Source organism: Sander vitreus, chromosome 19, assembly GCF_031162955.1.
Source record: "Sander vitreus isolate 19-12246 chromosome 19, sanVit1, whole genome shotgun sequence".
In the NCBI taxonomy this organism is placed as follows: Eukaryota; Metazoa; Chordata; class Actinopteri; order Perciformes; family Percidae; genus Sander; species Sander vitreus.
The window spans coordinates 15,651,410-15,672,242 of NC_135873.1; the positions used below are offsets into that span (position 1 = coordinate 15,651,410).

General features: G+C 42.2%; 1 protein-coding gene across 2 annotated transcripts in view; it reads left to right on the forward strand.

Moving 5' to 3' along the window:
• The window catches only part of nrxn2b (neurexin 2b), a 652,809-nt gene that overhangs the window by 279,475 nt on the left and 352,501 nt on the right, over positions 1 to 20,833 (forward strand). For both annotated transcript variants that reach the window (XM_078276170.1, XM_078276169.1), the window contains 3 exons: positions 16,801 to 16,920; positions 18,329 to 18,710; positions 20,638 to 20,828. In XM_078276170.1, the coding sequence (XP_078132296.1) occupies positions 16,801 to 16,920; positions 18,329 to 18,710; positions 20,638 to 20,828 (693 nt within the window). The remainder of the gene's footprint in view (positions 1 to 16,800; positions 16,921 to 18,328; positions 18,711 to 20,637; positions 20,829 to 20,833) is intronic.

The following is a 20,833-nucleotide window of genomic DNA, read 5'->3' on the forward strand; positions in this document are numbered from 1 at the left end:
AGGCGTAGATAATCATGGCTGGGGGTTATAATCTGTTCACCGCTCCCCTGCCTCCTTATTTTTCCTCTCTCATCGACCCCTCCCTCACCATCATAACACACACACACACACACACACACACACACACACACACACACACACACACATACATACATACACAATGTTGTACTCTTACACAGGCTCGATCACCTCCCGTCTTTTTTTTTGTCCCTGTTTGTGATGCTGCACCATGTGGAAAATGTTTTGGATTTGGCCACAGGGGCGTTGTTTGCTGTCGTGTCAGCATGAGATGGTGTCCTCAACTGACTGCCAGACCCCACACATACCACTCCCCAATCCTTCCCATGCACCCACACAAATGCATCCCTCTACCCTCCTCCATGAAATGCATCTGTTCTCAGAGGTACAACACATACAGTGGAAGTAGGAGAGCTACTTCACAGCAGGGCAGAACTAGATTATATATAGATGAAAGGTATATTTGAATGGGGCAACTTAAGCATTCAGGAAAGAGAGAACAGGAAAGATGGTCAGCAGCACCAATGAAATGAGGAGTGCGAAGAAGGAAAAGAGCGACTGATGGAGGAGGGTCTTGATGTAAATTTGTCCTTTCATTTCTATCAGCGTTATCTGCTCATATCTTTCACTTCCACCACAGCATCATTGCTGTTTGCACATGACTGCCATTTAGATGACACACATGCAGACACACCCCCACACACACACACACACACACACACACACACACACACACACACGCAGCTTTTCGTTAGATCTGCAGCGATATGCCTGTGCTCTTTTTGAGATAGAAAATATGATATCTTAAGATAGGAGCCAAATGGCATTATCGTCAAGAGGTCTTATCCTGATTACTCTGAAGAGCAAACTAAATCCTGTCTCTGAACTTATGCAACCTTATGTAACTATTGCTGCTATCTGCCTTTGCTTCTACATAAAAATAGCAAGTCCATATGGGTCACTCCATCGAAGAACCCTTACCCTTCTCATAAACCACATTCCACAGTAGAAAAGTAATGTCTACATCCATTCTCCCATATGGTGTGTGTGTGTGTGTGTGTGTGTGTGTGTGTGTGTGTGTGTGTGTGTGTGCGCATGTGTTTGTGTAATAACCATTTGGTAAATAATTCTGCCATACTAACTGCAGTGAATGACTGAGGCAAAAAAGCAAACATTGATTTCAAAACTCCATCCAAACACAAACACACACATACTGTATAATGCATATAGTATTGTCCTTTGTAGTTTCACCAATACATGCTTTTCAATTCAGCCATTGCTCAACTACATTTTTAACAAGACACTTCCAAATCTGAAAGTCAATAAGGTAGTTAACACACTTACTGGTCAAGATGTATAAAATGTCCCCTGGGTTTCTGAAAAAGGTAATATTGCATAATCCTACCTCTGTAAATACAATTTTAGCCGCATATACTGTATAAGAAACAGGTGTCTGGATTGTGGGGAGTAATATTTTGTTACCGTGGAGTTAAGCAAATCTATTAGGACCTCATTCCATTAGAAAAATGTGTAATATTTAAAATGAGTGAATAATGTATGAATAATAATACAAAACACTTGATTGTACTGTGCATTGCATAGTCATACGTTGAAAACTTCATTTGCCAAAAGGCCATTCCATAATATATCAATTTCTGTGCATTTGCATCATTTTAAATATACCCTTTATATATACCCTAAATATACTTTACTTACTTGCCGTTTACTTGTCCCAACGTATTTTACTTTTGCAATCAAATAATTATTTCAGTAGATTTATTTAGACAAAGTCAATATCAAATTTATATGCATGAGAAATTGTTTATTAGGGTTATTGATTCTCCAAATGAGAAATATGTTGTGGCTTGCACAGTCTCTCTGTTTGTCTGTGCACACCATGACTTGTACTAATGTATAGTTTTCTTTTTAAATTCACAAATGTTTTGAACCAAGACTTAACCAAGTAAGCAGATAAATCACAATCACATAAAGACATTCCAGTGTGATTCGAATTTCACTTAACAATGCCTTTTTTTCCGAAGGCCTGTCTTTCATTTCTACTAAGCAAGCAACCTGCTCAACTATTGGAATGAAGCTGTCAAATTCTTCTGAAAAATGATCAAGCCTGCTGAAAAAGACTGTATTATGACAGATTGAAACTTTAAAGTATACAGTTTGTTAAGGAGGCTCCTCTAGGATGTGTCTTATATGGACATCTTAACAGCTTACATCTTCTGCAGCCTTTCAGAACAAGCTTTGTTAAACCATTGTCAGAAATAGAGACCAAAAAACACTGTGATGAAATGAAGCGCAGGCATTGTAGTAATGTTTCCCCAAGAAAACTGTAGTTTAGTGTAGAAACCAGAGAATGACAGGGTGTTGACGGAGAGAAGGCTAGACCTAGTGTACATACTCTGAGGTTTACAAGGCTCCATCAAATCCAAAAGGCTTGTGTCAAACAAGTACAGTGATCACAATTGTTATTTATGTATACCTTTCAAACCCCGAAATGCAGATCATTTTACAGACACATTATCCAAATGTTAATTTTGCCGTTTTCTAAAACTGATTAATGTACTGATTGATTTGCCAAGCATATTCGTTAATGGCAGCTGCATGTCATTTATCATCCGGAAATCCGAAAGTACTCAAACTGTTTGTATTAGCAGCAGCACAAACAGTTGTTAACACAGAGTAGCATTATCATCACCATCAGTGGTGACAGACTGAGAAAGTGGAACTGTACTCATCCAGAACGAGTTTGTCTACATGCCAGCCATATAGAGAGACACAAAGGAGCTTTATCACAACTGTACTCAATGTTAATTCAAATCGGTAAAAATTTTGTTCACTATTGAGACCCATCATGCATCGGTCAAAACAAGAGCTTTTTAGTTGAGCATGCAGACAAATGTCAGGGGAGGGTCTGGGTCTTATGTTATCTCAAGCTGTCCCTGCTCCCAACTCATCAAATACAGCAGCTTGGTCATTGACCCTTGAGCGTCAGTTTCGCACTTGCTTCTATTGGCCGAAGTAATTATGACTAAAGTAGTCTCCCATTGGCAGACCTACTGTACCTCCACAGCGCTACGGAGGAAGGTCTGGCTAGTTCACACAGCAGGATGGGAGGAAAACGTGCTCTAGTTTAAATTTTTTATTTTTTTAAACTAATCACAATCGTCTTGGGCGGCGCTAAGCGGCGGACGGAGCAGCAGTGCCTCAGTTTTTGTCGTGCAACAGAAAACTCCGATTGGACAGATAGTCTAGCTAGCTGTCTGGATTTACCCTGCAGAGATCTGAGGAGCAGTTAACCATAGTCCTCATAATTCCACCGGAGTTTAGAACGCCAACACAAAGAAAGCGGAAGGTGTGAGACATCTGGCCTAAAATGAGTGACATCCGGCGGAATTTCCGGGGGCACACGAACAATCCCGGAAGAGGAATGTCATTGATATAGATTATGACTAAAGTAAAGGAGGAAGTCAGGTGACATAGTATGAAGAGCGACAAAGTCCATGTAAGAACGAGGTCCTGGTGGATAAATGGAGCCAAGAGATCACTGTGTGAAAGACGTGTGAAACCAAAAGTAAACATTATTACTTATTTTAACTTACATACGTAACTTGACTTGTGTTACGTACATAACTTGTGTCATAACTTACGTCACAACGTAGTTAACTTACAATAGTAACTTAATTCACATAGCAAACATACATATTTCAACCCAAACCCTAATATTTGCCTCAACTTAACCCAGTAGTTTAGTTTGATTTCACAAAGTCAACAACGTGTTGAAGTCTGTTGGACTACGCTGCACGTTGAAAATTAACGCTGAAGGGGTTGCCAGTGTGTTATCAGTTGCCTCCAAGGGGTCCTGACCAGGCGTCCACATGTAACGAGTTGGGAGTGAGAATGTGTTGTTTATCTGGCTTGTTTAACAAATATTACAAGATATTACCTTCTGCAAAAGATATTATAATTACATGTGAAATTTGTCAGATGTTATCATATGTGTGTGCCATAAAGCTGGCAGAAGATTATACTGCATGAAAAATGTAATTTAGCTCACCATCAGTAACCCACAGCTTTAATGGCGGAGATTCCATTATCTCGCCTGCATCCATGCAGAATGTAAAAAAAGAAGGGTCTAAAATGATTCTTCTTGCCTGCTGCTTTGGCGTGTTAGAGGATGGAAAGACTATTAGTAAGTATTGCACAATTACAGAAAAACATTATTCGAGTACACTATATTCACTTTCAATTATTAATATTCCTATAATGACTGAGAAGGGAAGTGATTGGAATGAATAGTGACAGTGATCTTAACATATTAATATTTTAAAGGTGCACTATAAGTTCCTGCATGGTTTCAGCACAATTTATTTTTTGTCTCAAATGGTAGGCATCTCTCCTTGATCCGCTAGCTGCCTGTCCCCTGAACACACTGTGAAAAAGCCCGGTCTCGGGAGACAACACAGGGGTTGTAAACGCGTCAAACAAACACTGGGGGCACAGGCTGTGCACCAAAATACAACAAACCACTTTCCAGCCAATCACTGACGAGATGGTTGGGGGGGGGGGGTGGGGGTTAGTTAGTCATGACAGTTACGGAAACATGGGGGGAGGGGCGAGCTTGATCTGTTTTGTTTAGTATTTACTTTGAACGTCAACAGAAGTGACGTCATGCAGGAACCTTCAATTTTCAGCTGTGTTTATACCTTGTGGAGTTATCCAACTTTTTTCCCCTCATTTTATAGTTTGGTATAAATATGATAAATAATATACTTTGCTGTAGTTTGTATTGTAAATCTGATCAATAATACAAGGACACTGGATTTTTTCCATATTTCATAAAGGATATGACACACACCGTTTTGCACACGGCGTCCTCAATCTTGCATTAACATTTCTAATGAACGTGGTTAGCAAATGAGAGTGGTGGCAGAAAGGGCTTTGGTGTTCCAGAGTTGTGGCCCCGCCGTCCAGACACCAGTCGGCTGGAGTAATCAAGTGTGAAGGTTGTGAGGAACAAACAGCCATTAACCTCCCAAACACAGGCCGTCATCACTGTCTGCAGAGGACAGAGTGGTGTGTGTGTGTGTGTGTGTGTGTGTGTGTGTGTGTGTGTGTGTGTGAGAGAGAGAGAATGGGAGCAAGTGCCAGGGAGAGTGAGTAGTAGTATAGGATTGTGTGTGTCCTTTATTGCTGTCTGATGGAGTAGATTGTGAGTGTGTCTGATAGGAAGTGTGTGAGTGCATAGTGCTTGTCTGCAGCTAGGACTGTCATCAGTTGGAAGAGAGGAATGTGTGTGTGTGTGTGTGTGTGTGTGTGTGTGTGTGTGTGTGTGTGTGTGTGTGTGTGTGTGTGTGTGTGTGTGCGCGCGTGCACATGTGCACGCGCGATGGTGCTTGCAGCAAGTTTGAGGCCTGGACTTGACTTGGTAAATAGTCATTGGATCGTGTGTGTGTACTTTCAGACTTCCACATATATACTCTGCCGTTTGTATCTTTGTTTTCTGATTTGTGGTCAAAGCATGCCATGCATCCGGCACTGTATGATCTCTCAGCACACACACTATTCCCATATGGCGGTACAGTGTGGCTGTGCTTGCCATGCCCAGGCCTGTGACCGCCTGTTTGACATGCCACTGTGTCGGCTAGTGTGATGCCATGCTGAACCGGCCCATCTGCTCCAGGCCGAGCTGGCACAAGGGACAACTCATTGGAGGCAGGCATGAGGAAAAGGGCATTGGACCTGGGGTTTGGGTAGGCATGGCGTCCAAAATTCCCCTGAACTACTGCCCTCAAAACGGTCCAGAGCATATACAAGGGTGTGATAGAGAGACTCGGTGAGTAAATGCACTTATGAAAAGTGTATAAGCTGTCCACTTTACTAGCTGCAAAATGGTTCACTTGCAGCTGAAGGCTGGTGAAAGCCTTAATAAAAGTATTATCAACTAGTGTTTTATTCTGAAACTGTAACTGAGACTAACTTTTTTTGGGTCATGGACACATAAGTCAAAGTAATTTTCGAAAAAAGTCTAAAAAATCAAAACAAAATGCAAACTGTGGATGGCTGTTAAAATATAGCCCTATCCAAGTACACACAAGCAAGTTTCACACAGCAGTACATGGGTTTGGCGATCCAACGCCAAATGAATGTCATAGTTTACTCACCTATTTATTTCTTGTTACATCGTGACATAGAGGTGTATTGTAGGTAGAATGCTGTAGGATTAAGGTTATGTTTGATAATGTGTGTGTGGGTTCTGAGAGTGGGATTGCAAGTGTGCATGGTTAAGATGCAGACCAAATTTGGTACCAATTGTTCAAATACATACTATTTGGGCTTCTCTGATAGGGCACACATATGATATTTGCTAAATTTGCATTCTGTACGATATTTTGTGTAATTGAGGTAAGTTTGAGGCACACAAAGGTTCATAATCAAATGAAAGTGTAGTTAAGGTCAGTTAAGTTTTGGTGCTGGGTAGGGATGTACCGATGCCAGTATCGGGTATCTGTCCGATGCTGTGTGCATGTACTTGTGCTTGTAGTCATAAAATTATTCCGATACTACCACACCCGACACCACCTCATAGCAATGTGACAATAACTTCTCCGTCAAGCAGGTATAGGCCTTGGAAGAGGAGCAATGCCAGCCGTTTGGAAATTTGTGGCTGTACAAAAATAACTAGGCTCTTACCCAATGCATGATTGCACTTTACGACCAGACCAGACATTAATAATACTGAGATTTGACGTCTTTTCAGTGTACTGGAGCCGAGAGATTCCCAGCCGTCGCCACATCACAGAAACCGTGTTTCCAAAGCTGCTTTGTGAAAAAGTACATCAGCAGCCTGTTGCCGTAAACTTCACCACTGATATTTGGAGTAGCGGTGTTAGCCCACTGTCTCTCATCAGCTTAATGAGCATAAACATGAAGAAAGCGATATTTTAATCTGCTCTGTCGTCATGCGGTTTCTACACAGCGCTGTTTTTAACCATTGTGCTACTCTGTAAATACCGATTTTCTCTTTTTTTCACAAACAGGCTAAAACGAAAGCTCTCGGTGAGGAGTCTAACTGTTTTACCTGTTATAGTTTGCCACAAGTCTTTATATTTGGACACAATCTTGAGAACTTAGCTGCTGGCGCAAACAAACCATCCTCTCCACTGGATCAGTAAATCCACATGGGTACTTAATATGCACATGAATGACGTCATTGGGCGTTGCATTCTTCATTCTTTCTAAACTTCACTCAGTATTTTGAGATCAGGAATGATATGATTTATTTTATTGACGCTAGCCCGGGGAAATGTCCAGGCCCAGGCACTGAGCTTTGAAAAGAAAAAAGGCATATGGTACTTTGAAAATACTGCTTTGTTCTAATTGACAACAACTTCAGACAAGGCCAAAATCATCTGTGTGTCTGAAAACACCCTCGGACCCCAGAGGGATTATTAAGTACTCGTATTGGTACTCGGTATCGGCAAGTACCCAAATGTTAAGTACTTGTACTTGGTCTTAAAACAAGTGGTGCCTCCCTAGTGCTGGGTTAAGGGTTGGGGTTTTGAATGTAGCAATTAAGGTTTTGTTAATTTGGGTGGGAGGAGAGCATTCAGTCGTTATAACTAAAGAGGCAACACCCTGTGAGGTTCTGTTAAAAAAAAATCAATAGCAGATCAGTCAGATTAAGAGGACATGCAGTTCGGGAAAGTTGTTTAAAAGCAGAGATACAGTAACCTGGGACAGATCTGTGTGTGTGTGTGTGTGTGTGTGTGTGTGTGTGTGTGTGTGTGTGTGTGTGGACAGTAGCTGGCAAACGTGTTGGAGGAGGAAAGTATTGTTAGAGAGACAGAAAGGGAGAACGAGTGTGTGTGTGAGTGAGTGAGTGTGTGTGAGAGGGGGGTGGGGGCGTTCCTTTTCATTACCGACACTAAGGAGCCATGCCAGCAGCACAGATGGCAGAGGAGAGAGGGGACATGTGGTTGGCACATAAACTGCAACACGCACTCTCACACCGCATACATTCACACACTCAAACCAACATAAAAAATATGTAAATCCAAAGAATTAGTCCTCAAAGCTCAATATGCTCTCTTAACAAATGTGATATACAATTCAGGTATAACAAACGCACATATATATTGTCCTCAGGATCACCTGCCCACACACACACACACACACACACACACACACACACACACACACACACACACACACACACACACACACACACACACACACACACACACACACACACACACACACACACACACACACACAAGCGCATGCCAGTCTCGGGAAAGCAGCTGTGCTGACACTGCATTTCCCTCTATCTTTTGGCTGTATCACTCTCTTTCTGCACACACACACTGCCCTTCCAATGTGCTCCCTTTCTCCCTCTCACCAGCACCACCGATGCTATAGCCTAAGACCTAAATTAACATTTTAACAGCACATTTTTGTAAATGGGCTCTCTCTTTCTTTGTGTCTCTCTATCTGTCTGTCACACACACACACTCAGACCCCCAATGGTCCAATTAGGAGCACTGGTCTGTTTGCACGGCAGGAAAGAAGGGCAGCATGTCGGTGTGTGGGAGATGTTTCTATTGTGCACAGCATGTACTGCTCTCCTCTGCAAGGTTGAACGGAAGAACAAGCTCTTACACTTTCTCTCTCTCACACACACAAACACACACACACACACACACACACACACATACACACACACACAAACAGACACATACACCTCCCACAAATGTTGGAAGCGAGAATGCCATGTAGTCTCAGTTCATAGCCTACAGTACCTGCAGTACACCTAAGAAACGCCTCCCCACTCTTATACTTTAGCTGAAATCCCTTTGTTACATAAAAACCCATCTTGTAATAACAGCTGTGTGTTGTTTTTTTAATCTATACACGTCATTCACCATGGATAACAAGCTGGAAACACACAGTAAATTCAATAACTTTAAAAGCAATCAAATAACACTGATTAAAGGGTTAATGATTACCGGTAGGACATTTTGCATCCACTGGCTTCAGGGTTTTTAAATTCAAATATGTTTGGTCCGTGCATGCTTCCGTTTGAGACAGTGCAGACACATTTTCAATTAATTTCTTGTTTGACACATGCTTAGCTGGTACAGAGTCACATAGGTCGAAAATAACACATGAAATGAAGAAATAAATTACCTTTCGTAAAATATTATGTCTGTATAATGCCTTGCTGTTTTTTAAGCCAATTTAATTATGACGAGACTCAAAGATCATCTAGTTTTTAAGAAAATGATCATGCATACTAGGTGATGGCCCAATCCTGATTCCTGTGACATTTTCAAATTGTGTGATAAACATATTATTATCATTAAATTGCAGTCATTCAACACATATAATAACATTCCTGCAGGATATTTCCTGTGGTTTTTAGTTTTAAAGCACACATATTCTCTCTTTATTTAAAGAGCATATATTTAATGCACCTGCTCAAGTATGTGCAATAGTCTGTGCGAGTGTACAGTACAGTGTGTTAACGTACAATGTGCTTCCCCAGATGGGTGCACAACAGGGGGTTGCCACGGGTCTATCACCTAGTAGTAAAATGCTAATCATGAACATAAATAAGTCCTACACTCACACTACACATGCACCTATATTCCCACATCTGTCTGTCTTGCTAAGCAGGAATTTTATGGAGACATATTTTTCTATCACAAAAAAAGCCAGGCATTGCAATTCCCCCTGGTCAGCATTTGGTCTCTCCAGTCAGATTTCTATCCTCCTCTGCTGTTTTGCATAAAAAAAATCATTTCAATCATCTGGTATCCACCTTCATCCCTACGTTTTCTGTTATCTCTTTCCTTCTCACCCCTCCTCAGTCATTCTCTCGCCCCCTGTTTTTCTAAGTCAGTATCAGCGTACCCCCTCTTTCCTCAGAGTGGGGCTGCTGAGCTGAGAATAAAACACTGTACCAAGGAGCCATTTTAATTGGACTGCAGTCCACTGCTTTATGTGTGTGTGTGTATATATATATATATATATATATATATATATATATATATATATATATATATATATATTCTATTTTTTATTTTTTTATGTGTGCTAGCGAGTACGGCTGCATGAATGTGTGTGGCATCGCGGAAAATCGCAACCTCCCGAGTGCTAGCTTCTCATAATTATGTTCTCTCCCAGGGAATTTGAATCACAGAGCTTGAACTGGCATTTCTCTACTGTAGCCCATACTTGAGGATGACAGGGTCTGTCAAACCTCATAAAAGAGAATATGATGCTGTTGTAGAAGTGGATCTAGTGTTATGGAAATTTGACTAACACAGTAGCTCATGTCCCGCTGTTCAGTTGAGTCATTTGCATATTCAGGGCACAGCATTGTTCTATGATAAGTCCAATGTCACAATTATTTGTTCTGTGAAGGCTGATTAGAGACTTTCCAATGTTAGAGTAATGTTTTAATGAACATGAATGCATTGCTACCTTTGATCTAAATCCTAATTCCCATAGCATTTGAACATACAGTAGGTTTTTCTCAACAGCTCACTCTGGGCACCAGTGTGACTGAGTTGATTAGGCTATGAACTGTGTCATTAGCTCATCATCATATTCAATCCCTCCTAGCAAAAGTTGACTTGCTGACACACCCTGCTGTTACCCATGACCCTCAACACTCACACTAGCTACATATGCTTGAGCGACCCTGACAATTGTTTGCCCCCAAGTATGGCTGCATGACTCACGGCTGCTTCTGTTGTCGTCTACTGTTGCACCAGCAGCGGATTTACCAGGGACTGCCCGTGGCCCTATCATGCTGTGGCGCTGTTGTTTTGGCCACTACATTGGCTAGCAGTGATTGCTCCTCTTTGGCCGTTTTTCGTGTTCCCTCTGGCCAGCATCAGACTTTGGCCCACTCGTTAGCTTAATAACCATGTCGGGAAAGCTCGCTGGGATGATTGATGGATGATTTGGAACGACAATGGGGATGTTAGTTGGACCACCCACTGGTCTGGTTTCATGTAGAATGCAACTGAAACAAAATGAAACTTGCCTCATAGTAGTGTTTTTCCTTGGCATCGTATTCAGTTTGTCAGATGGTCCTTCTATTTTAAGCCTCTCTGGCTTCTGAAGGTCACACATTTCCATCAGTGGAGGCAATCTTTGTCACTGCTACTTCTACACATTCAGAGGAAAGGAAAACATTTATCATCTATCATTTCCTGATTTTCATCATGGAAATGTTGTCATTATTGACTGATGAGCAGCTTCAGCCTCTGAAGTTGTTTTGATTGGGGTTTAGACATAATGATTGTACAACTGTGTTTGTGTACTCACTGCTGCAACCGAAACCACACACCCTGAATAGAGACTGATGGCAACAACCTGCAGCCATTGGCTGACGGCTCGTGTTCCATTGATCCAATTGCGTTAATCAAGGTTGTTTACAGAGAGAACATAGCAACCAATGATGGATGGCTGCTCAAAATTACGCAGAACTCCGCAAACATCACACCTCTCTTTTATGGTGTGCTGACACAGTCAATGAAGATAATCCACAATCCTCTGCTACTTTTACACTTTACACACGTTAAAAAAATCTCCCTGACACCTCTTCAGCTCCCATGTGACACATTAAGAAAGTGCAAGGAAAAGTGACAGAAAGAGGACGGGAACAAAGAGATAAAGAGAGGATGCTTCTGTTTATGTGATCACAGTCCTTTGCCCTACTGATCTCCGAGACAAAGTGAGAGGGCAGGATGAGAATTAATTGCATTTTAATAATTGCCAGCTCTTTAATTAATGAGCCCTGCGTCCCCCTTATGTTTTTCCGGCAATGACTACCTCTTTCTGCCAGTGGCTGAATTAAAGACTTAGTAGCTTATTTAACCCAGGACCGCTAGCTCTTAGCTTTCTTGTTTGCAGTGATACCTGGGCAATGAAGGTATTTTGTATCAGCCTTAACTTCTCTGCTGGTAACTTTCACCCACTCTTTCCAGCAATGTAGCAGTCTTTTCCTTTATATTTACTTCACACACGGGGTGATCAAAAGTCTCTCTATCCAATTTCATGTGGCTGAAGACAAAAAAAGCCCATGAAAACAACAATATAATAAAAAAGTAGAGTAAATGGGAAAACAATTCTCCAGTGGGCCATGCGTCTGTTCTTGCCAAGTGTGGCCATCAATTGATGGGACTGTTTTTTCATCTAGACTACATCATTTCACACACAACTGGGAAGGGGACAATCATATTTCGCCAGACTGTACTACATCATCTAGTTAAGCACCTGGTAAAATACGCTCCAGCCAGCTCACCAGTCACAAAAGAGCCACTGTCCCCAGACATAAAGCTGGATTTCTAATACTAGATCTGCAATAAACAAATCATCAGTCTTAATAGTGTAAGAAAGCCATCGTCTTTGTCACATTTCTTTATTCACCAGCCACAATGGCCCTTGCTGCACTCCAGAGTTGCCTGAAAGTGCCGAGAGTATAGAAGGTGGCTTAATGGAAGTGACTAGACTCCTCCAGCATTCTGCTATTTCCGTTTGCCCTGCTGCCGATGAGGTGCAAGTCTCCCCTCGTTATGTTGTTGTTTACAGAATCCTCCCTCTCCTCTCTTATCACTGATTACCTTCACCTGGGTGCCATGATACTGTGCACGCCCACTACTGGCAGGCCGTCATTTCGGCTTCTGAAGGCATGTGGGAGATGATTTCCATTTTGTTGTCGCATCCCATGCCACTCACGCATGTCTTTTTTTAATTATGATTTATTGAGTTTTTAACAAAAAGAACAGACACAGACCCTTAATGAGTAAGATACAACAGACCATTGAATGAAGTGAGGTAAGCACTAATAACAGAAAGTGGTGTTACTTAAAACAAGAGGATAAGGTTTGTCAATACCTACACAAAATCACAAACCTGGAAACACATAATACCAATGAAAGGAAAAAAAAAAAAAAAAACCAAGAAAACAAAACAAGAAAATAAAAAAATTTAAAATTAAAATGAAAACAGAACGCGAGACACTTAAAAGACACTCACAGACGAGCCATACTGTGTGCTGCTAGTACAGGGGGAGAATGTGAGCCAGCCAGGAGCCACAAGAAGGTGCGGTTCAGGGGGCTGTTTAGCCAGTGGGTGGGAGCATCCAGCCGGAGGGACTGGACATGCTCTTGAAAGGGTTGCCAAATCTTTAAAAATGTGTCATTGGAGCCACGGAGGGAGTGTTTGATTTTCTCTGATTTCATAAAGGACAATGCATCCCTTATCCAATGGGTGTGGGAGGGGGGAGACGGTTCACCAGTCTCACAGACCAGTTCAGTGAAGTAGGATGGCAGTGGGTTGGTAGCGGGCAGGACACCGAACAGACCTACTAAGGGTGATTGGAGGACTTTGGTAGATGTGATGGCCGAGAGTGAGTCAAATACAGAATTCCAGAACTGAGTCCTCAAAGCACCCCCGTTTCACAGGTAACAGTCTGTCTTCTGAACACCCCCCTTGTTTTCACTTTTTGGATCAGCCCAACCCACTGGAGACAGAATGAAGAAAGTACTAGAAGGCCTTTGTTCTGGTGGTTTGCTGAATATTTATTTAATCGTGAGCGTTTAATTTATAGTCAGTCCTCCTCTACCATGTCAAAGACATCGGCAGTGTGGTAGCATTTTACAAAAATAGATAATGGAAAAAAAGTCGAAAGCAAAGTTTGCAAGCAACAGTTTGCATATCACAGCTTAACTACAAACATGGCATATCACCTAAAAACGGTAAGCTAACTTGTCTGCGTTTGGTTGCCCCGTCTGTTTTGAGTAGGCTATATGAACATATCAGAATTGGCATATTCTAATGTTTTAGTCTAATAATCGTTTTATAACTTCAGGCGCACCCGCCCGCAACTACGGTAGCATCCCCCAGGGTTAGCCGCGAAGCTGAGCTCCTATGTTCAGCCTCGCTCTGTGCAAGGACATGCACAGAGCTGCTGAAATGATAGTGTCTGTCAGTTATTATAACATAAGACAAAAAACAATTGTCTTATTGTATATTATTGTATAGTATTATGTTGCATATTCCTCAACATTAGTTTTTTATGTTGATTTATAATTCATTTAGACGGACAAGGCTATACTGCGCAGCTAATTAATCTAACGCTTCTTCGCCCAAGCAAGCAGAGGGGAGAAATTACATTTGAACAAATTAGAGTAGTTTCTGGTCACACAGATGCCTAAATATTTAAAATTACTTAAAGACGTCTTAAATGGCACGTCCGAAAGGGGATAGGCTGCGGCTGCAGCATTAATGGGCATAAGCTCACTCACCTGAAGATTGAGTTTGTAACCAGAAATATGCCCAAATTCCTTCAGCATGGCCAACACAAGGGGGACAGATCTGTCTGGGTCAGAGACGAACAGTAAGAGGTCATCCGCGTACAACGAAAGTTTGTGCTCAGTACCTCCCCTCCAGATGCTCCGGCACCGACTGGACCTGAGGGCCACCGCCAGAGGTTCAATGGCGATGGCGAACAGTAACAGGGAAAGTGGACAGCCCTGCCGAGTTCCACGATTGAGGGGAAAATAATCAGAGTAATCATTGTTTGTGCGGACACAGGCTAGGGGGGATGTATATAAGAGCTTTATCCAAGAAATAAATGTGTTGCCAAATCCAAAGCGTCTTAATGCGTGGAACAGATAAGGCCGTCCGACACGGTGAAATGCCTTCTCAGCATCCATTGAGATGACAAATCCGAGAACGAGGGCGAGTACAATATATCAAACAGCCGTCTGACGTTGTAAAAGGAGTGTCTATCTTTAATAAACTGTTTGGTCTGTGGAAATAATAGTAGCCAGAACAGACTCCAAGCATTTTGCCAGCATCTTAGCCAATAACTTGACATCTGCGCAGAGCAGAGAGATAGGGCGAAAGTTGCTACAGAAAAGGGGATCTTTGTCCTTTTTTAATATAAGAGAAATAGTGGCCTGGCGTAGTGTGGGGGGGAGGATGCCAGACTGTAGCGATTCATTGAACATGTTTAGCAGAAGTGGAGACAGCTTATCAGCAAATGTTTTTAAAAATTCGGCTGGAAAGCCATCGGGGCCTGGGCATTTCCCACTCTGCATGGACAGCAAAGCTCCTTTAAGTTCGCCCACTGTAAAGGGTTCATCCAGGCCAGAAGATTTTTCAGAGTCAATGGAGGGGATGTTTAAGGACCCAAAAAAGTTTTCAAATTGTGCCTCATCAGACAAGCTCTCAGAAGTATATAACAAACTATAAAAGTCCCTGAATTGGTCATTAATGGTTTGAGGATTAATAGTTGTTCCAGTGGTAGTTTTAATTTGGGTAATATGCGTTGACAAAGAAGATTGTCGGATTTGGTGAGCGAGTAGTCTACTTGGTTTATCTCCGAATTCATAATAATTGTGCCGTGTTTTTAATAGAGATTTTGTTGCCTCATTAGAGGCCAGGATGTCAAATTCAGCTTTTTTCATGAGCAATTCCTTAAAAAGATCTGCGTCAGGTGAGTCTATACATTTTATTCGTAGTTCTGACATAGCACTGGAGAGACAATTACCCTTTTCAGCAGCAATCCTTCTATGGTAAGCAGAGTAGGATATTACTTCTCCCCTTAAATAGGCTTTGCATGTCTCCCATATTGTTGCCGCAGACACAGCCGGATCAACATTAGTGGAAATAAAGAGGTCGATGCGACTGTTGATAGTATGAAAATTGGAATCGCGAAGAAGTAGCGAATTAAAGCGCCAGGGGGATCGCGCCAGGGATCTACCAGGAAGGCAAATGTCAACTATGACCGCTGCATGGTCTGAGATTACTATAGGGCTGTAGGAGCATGAGCTGACAGAGGAGAGTAATTTGCTGTCCCACTCACGCATGTCTATTATTGAATCATTTGATTGAAACTTTTGACGCAGCTATTAACCGGCGCAAGCCACCACCTCGACTTCAGCCAATCACGTCAACTCCTCACGGTGCATTGAAAGAGGGATTCATGACTGCTGTCTTAATCAAAATCTCCCCTGCTGGCATTCAGTTCTAATGTTGCTGTAATAGGTCACGGGCAGGATATAAATAGACTGTTCCCCACTTTGAAAAGACACTTATGTAAATATGGCTCTAATAGGCGTTTCTGCAACCCCAGATGCTGTTTCAAACTGTCTTCAGTGGCGGAGGCGAAACAACAGCAAGAGAAGTTAGCAGAGGAGAAGGGAATTGGGGGTGGAAGGGGGGGGATTAGGGAGGAGAGCATTTTGCGGCATGAGCGGTTAAACCATCTCTCGTCTATGTGCTAAACCTGAGACGCGAAACACGACTTCATATACCGTGTGTCGCACAGCATCTCCAGTTGTTGTTGGCTGCCTGTTCTAATCTACTCCCTCAGCTAGTTACGACTTATTTGTTCCACTGCCTTTGATGACATCCTGCCGCACCGTTGTGAGCCTTTGAGAAGCAATTCGATTTTACAGTCTGTCAGGCCGGATATTTGATTCCTTTCATTTTCCTGTGTACTGGGAGAATCCATAGTGTGAGTGTTGTTAAACATGCAGGTTTTCTCCACGAGCACTGTCACCTACTGTGTGCAAACTGTGTGCGAACTGTGTTTTATCTGTGTGTGTGTGTGTGTGTGTGTGTGTGTGTGTGTGTGTGTGTGGGGGTGTGGGTGCATGAGTAGGCCCGAGCAGCATTCCTGCTGTGCTGTTTGTGATTTGATTTCCCCACCCCCACTCCCACTCCCACTCCCTCCACCTACAGGCAAAGGACCTGAGACGCTGTTCGCGGGGCAGAAGCTGAACGACAATGAGTGGCACATGGTGAAGGTGGTGCGACGAGGCAAGAGCCTGCAGCTGTCTGTGGATAATGTCACAGTGGAAGGTTAGTTGTGTTCGCTACACAGAGGGATGCATTTGGGTCGTGAGGCAGTGAATGAGGAGATAGTGTGAGGATGTGGTCGCAAATCTGCATGTCGTACTCCACAATAACGCATCCACCCACAGAAAGTCAACTGTTTTGCCATTTCTCATTAAAACAACTCATTTGAAAGCAGAAGGTGACTAATTATGATGATAATAAATCAGACATGGAGGTGGTATTCATTTCCTATTAAACTGATATTTATGGAGAGTGGTAAGTGAGCTAAAAAAAACTCTTTACTGGCAATATTACAATCATTACGTGTTGGTGAGTAAACCTTAATATGGTCACAATCTTACCCACCTTCACTCAGTATGTCTCATTTAAAAAACTGGAAATGGAAAACGAGATCATCCCCTGCAAACCCATGCAGATATATAAAGAGCTGAAAGGATTACGTGTGTGTAATTTAGACTTGGCACCAAAATTAAATTAAAGAAGAAGATTTTTTTTTTAAGCATATACCGTGAGCGAGCAACTGTGTACAAAGTACGGAGGCACAGGTTTTGCTAACTTCTAGGAAAATAGCAAGAGAAGGATGAAAAGTCAAGAAACGTGGTGGAGTCACGGGCACTCGCAGTATTGTGGCCTCAGGCGAAAAGGATGGCAGAGAAGAGGTGAGAAAAAGGTGTTCGCTAGATGAAGGAAGGAGAGTGGGCACGCTGAGGCCAGAAGCGAGGAATGACCCTGTTGAGTTCTGACTGGTTCACAGCTTCATGGGAAAGGAAAAAGAGGAAGTGCCCAGGGAGTCCTTGCAGGGCTGGCCAGGCTTTAGCAGGGAAGGCATTATAATCAGCAGCTTGCCAAGCTCATTACTCTCCATCTCCCAGTAAACACAATATAAATTGTGGCATGCAGAGCAGTAACAAAAGATTTTCTGCAATGCTATGCTTGTATAATTACCTTCACAGCAGGTTAGATAAATATGCTCAACCTTTGTGCACCTTTACAATAGGCGCACAAACACACACAGTTTTTGCAAGCAACTAAAATCAATTTGTGATCTAATCAGCATAATAGAGATATGCCAAAATCATATAATATGTGCTTATCACTAAATTACTATAGCAGATACAGTAATTTAGAGTTGCAATGCATTGCTTTACAGTTAATTGCATGTTAATATTTCATGATAACCAAGTTTGACATACAAGTTCCACAGAAAGTATCAATCTCTAGAAGTTGGACATATGGCGCTTTAAAACGTATTTAATGCGTCTGCTTAGAATGTTTATAATCCTTTCTCAGTGTTACAATGTGACATAATCCTTAACATTTTCCCAGGATGCCTTATGCTGTCTAAAGGAGAACATTTGCTACCATTTGTGAGTAAAAGCTGTTTTTTTCTCTGTACCTTCCACCATTTCAGGCCAGATGACGGGTGCCCACACACGTCTCGAGTTCCACAACATCGAGACAGGCATCATGACCGAGCGACGATTCATATCTGTGGTGCCCTCGCACTTCATTGGCCACCTCCAGGGCCTGACCTTCAACGGGGTGCCCTACCTAGACCAGTGCAAAAATGGGGACATCTCCTACTGCGAACTGAACGCCCGCTTTGGCATGCGTCACATCATTGCAGATCCGGTGACATTTCGAACGAAAGGAAGCTACTTAGCGCTAGCCACCTTGCAAGCTTACGCCTCCATGCACCTCTTCTTTCAGTTTAAAACCACCACGCCGGACGGCCTGATGCTCTTCAACTCTGGAGACGGGAGTGACTTTATTGTCGTGGAACTGGTGAAGGGGTGAGTCCCATGTGCTTTTCAGTTAATTAATGAACAATAAAAGTTATAGATCCCCAAAAACTCTGCTGCCCACTGTCACAAAATATTTACTTTTCCACAATTCCCTTTGTGTTTGGCTTCAATACATTTTAAGCAATTTTTCTGTTGGGCTTTTACTTCTTCTCCAATCTGCCATTGACAGAAAACATGAAAGCCTCAGCTCTTTTTGTACTGAAAGTCAGTTTTGTGCTGTAAAGCAGTATCACTTTGCAAAGCGATCCAAACCATTTCCGGCTAAATTGAACCCAGTTGCACACTAGGGCAGGGTATCATTTTGAAAATAACAATACCAGTAACAATACCAGAACCCTTAAAGTGATACAAATACCAGTAGAGTACTTCATTTGATAACCATTTTTTCTACTACTATTTTTCTACTGATTGGTACCCATCATGTGAATAGAAGCATTCAGTTGCGTAAAATGCCGTCACCACTCCTGCCCATCCAAATGATGTGTACACAAATACATTTTGAAAATCTTCAAATGCGCTCAACTTCGCCACACCGCTGTGTGACTGTATAGATAGTGGGCCAATCACACGCTGCATATATCGAAGAACGCTTGCAGTGATTGGCTGTGAGCAAAACAATACAATACAATAAGAGAACTATTTCTCGATCTGGGTACAAAAAGGATGGAATGCAGGTATCGTTTGACTGGAAAAGTTTCCATACTACTTGGCACTATCTTATTTCGGTCCATACCTTTAAAGGTATTGAGTACCGAAACCCAGCCCTATTGCACAATGTGTGAAATACAGCGATGAGTCCAGTGGATTGTCAGTTGATCACTGCACAAATCAAGAAAAATGGTCCTGAACTATCATTCATTTAAAATGTATGTTCTTAGCAACAAAAGTATATACTGTCCATATGATAAAAAGTATGAAACACAGGTTTTGTCTCTCAAAGTAAACGCAGATCAGCGGTCACTTAATGCTGCTTTGAATCAGGGTTGGCTGGATAAAAGTGACTTTAGTGCAAGTTAAATTAATCAGTCGTCTTTAAAGTTTAAAGCTCAGCTGAAAGCTGCACATACCGCTGGGAAACAGAAAGTAGAGGAATATTCAATTCTGTTTTGTCTTGAAAACTTGTCTCTTGGGTGTTTATTTTACACTCCATTAACTGATAACTGTTAATGCATAACTGTGAGCACAATGTATTTCTCTGACTGGCAAAGTATTTGGCAACATTTTCTATAAGCTAGAAGCCAGCACAAACCAGAAATAAACTGGTTCGAATTGTCAATTGTATCACCCTAAAAGCTGTTCCTAATTAGAGTATCAAAAAGAGGCTTTTCCTTGTGTATCTCTCTTCCTCTTGTGCTCTATTGTCAGCACTGTTACAACACAAAGCCCGAGCTGCCTCTGCCATACAAAGACAAGAGGCTACATAAAGGAATTGGAATCGAGGTAGAAAAACCCCCCCCAAAAAACACACATACACCTTGAATGAAACAGCCACAATAGCCTTAACCCAAAACACAAAAGACAGACATATTTGTGTGAACGGGGGAACCGTGCCACCTCCTCTGCCTTCGGGCAAACAAGGGCTTTTAGACAAAAACAGGTTTCTATATTTACATGTCAAACCAATTCGTAAATAAATCCCAGGCCTCATGTGCAGCCATACAAACTGGTAGCATTATTTACTTCAAAAATATATTCTTAGATAGAGAACAGGAACGGGACATTGGAGACAAAGTAGGAGAGTGTTGTCGCAATGAGAAAACACAGTTTGAATTCTAACTAGTACTGGTGCTTGTCCCCATTTTCTCTGAAATGATTTTGATTTCCTTTCCTTCAGGAGCAGTTATTGCATTAGCTTTGTAATAACGGCCAGACAAACACACTCACACACGCTCTACTCTGACATCTCTCTTCACAGATACGTCCACTACGTCTTCGATCTCGGCAACGGGCCGTCGCTGATGAAGGGCAACTCGGACAAGCCCCTCAATGACAACCAGTGGCACAACGTGGTGGTGTCCCGGGATGCCAACAACGTACACACCCTCAAGATCGACTCACGCACCGTTACGCAGCACTCCAATGGAGCCCGCAACCTGGACCTCAAAGGTAAC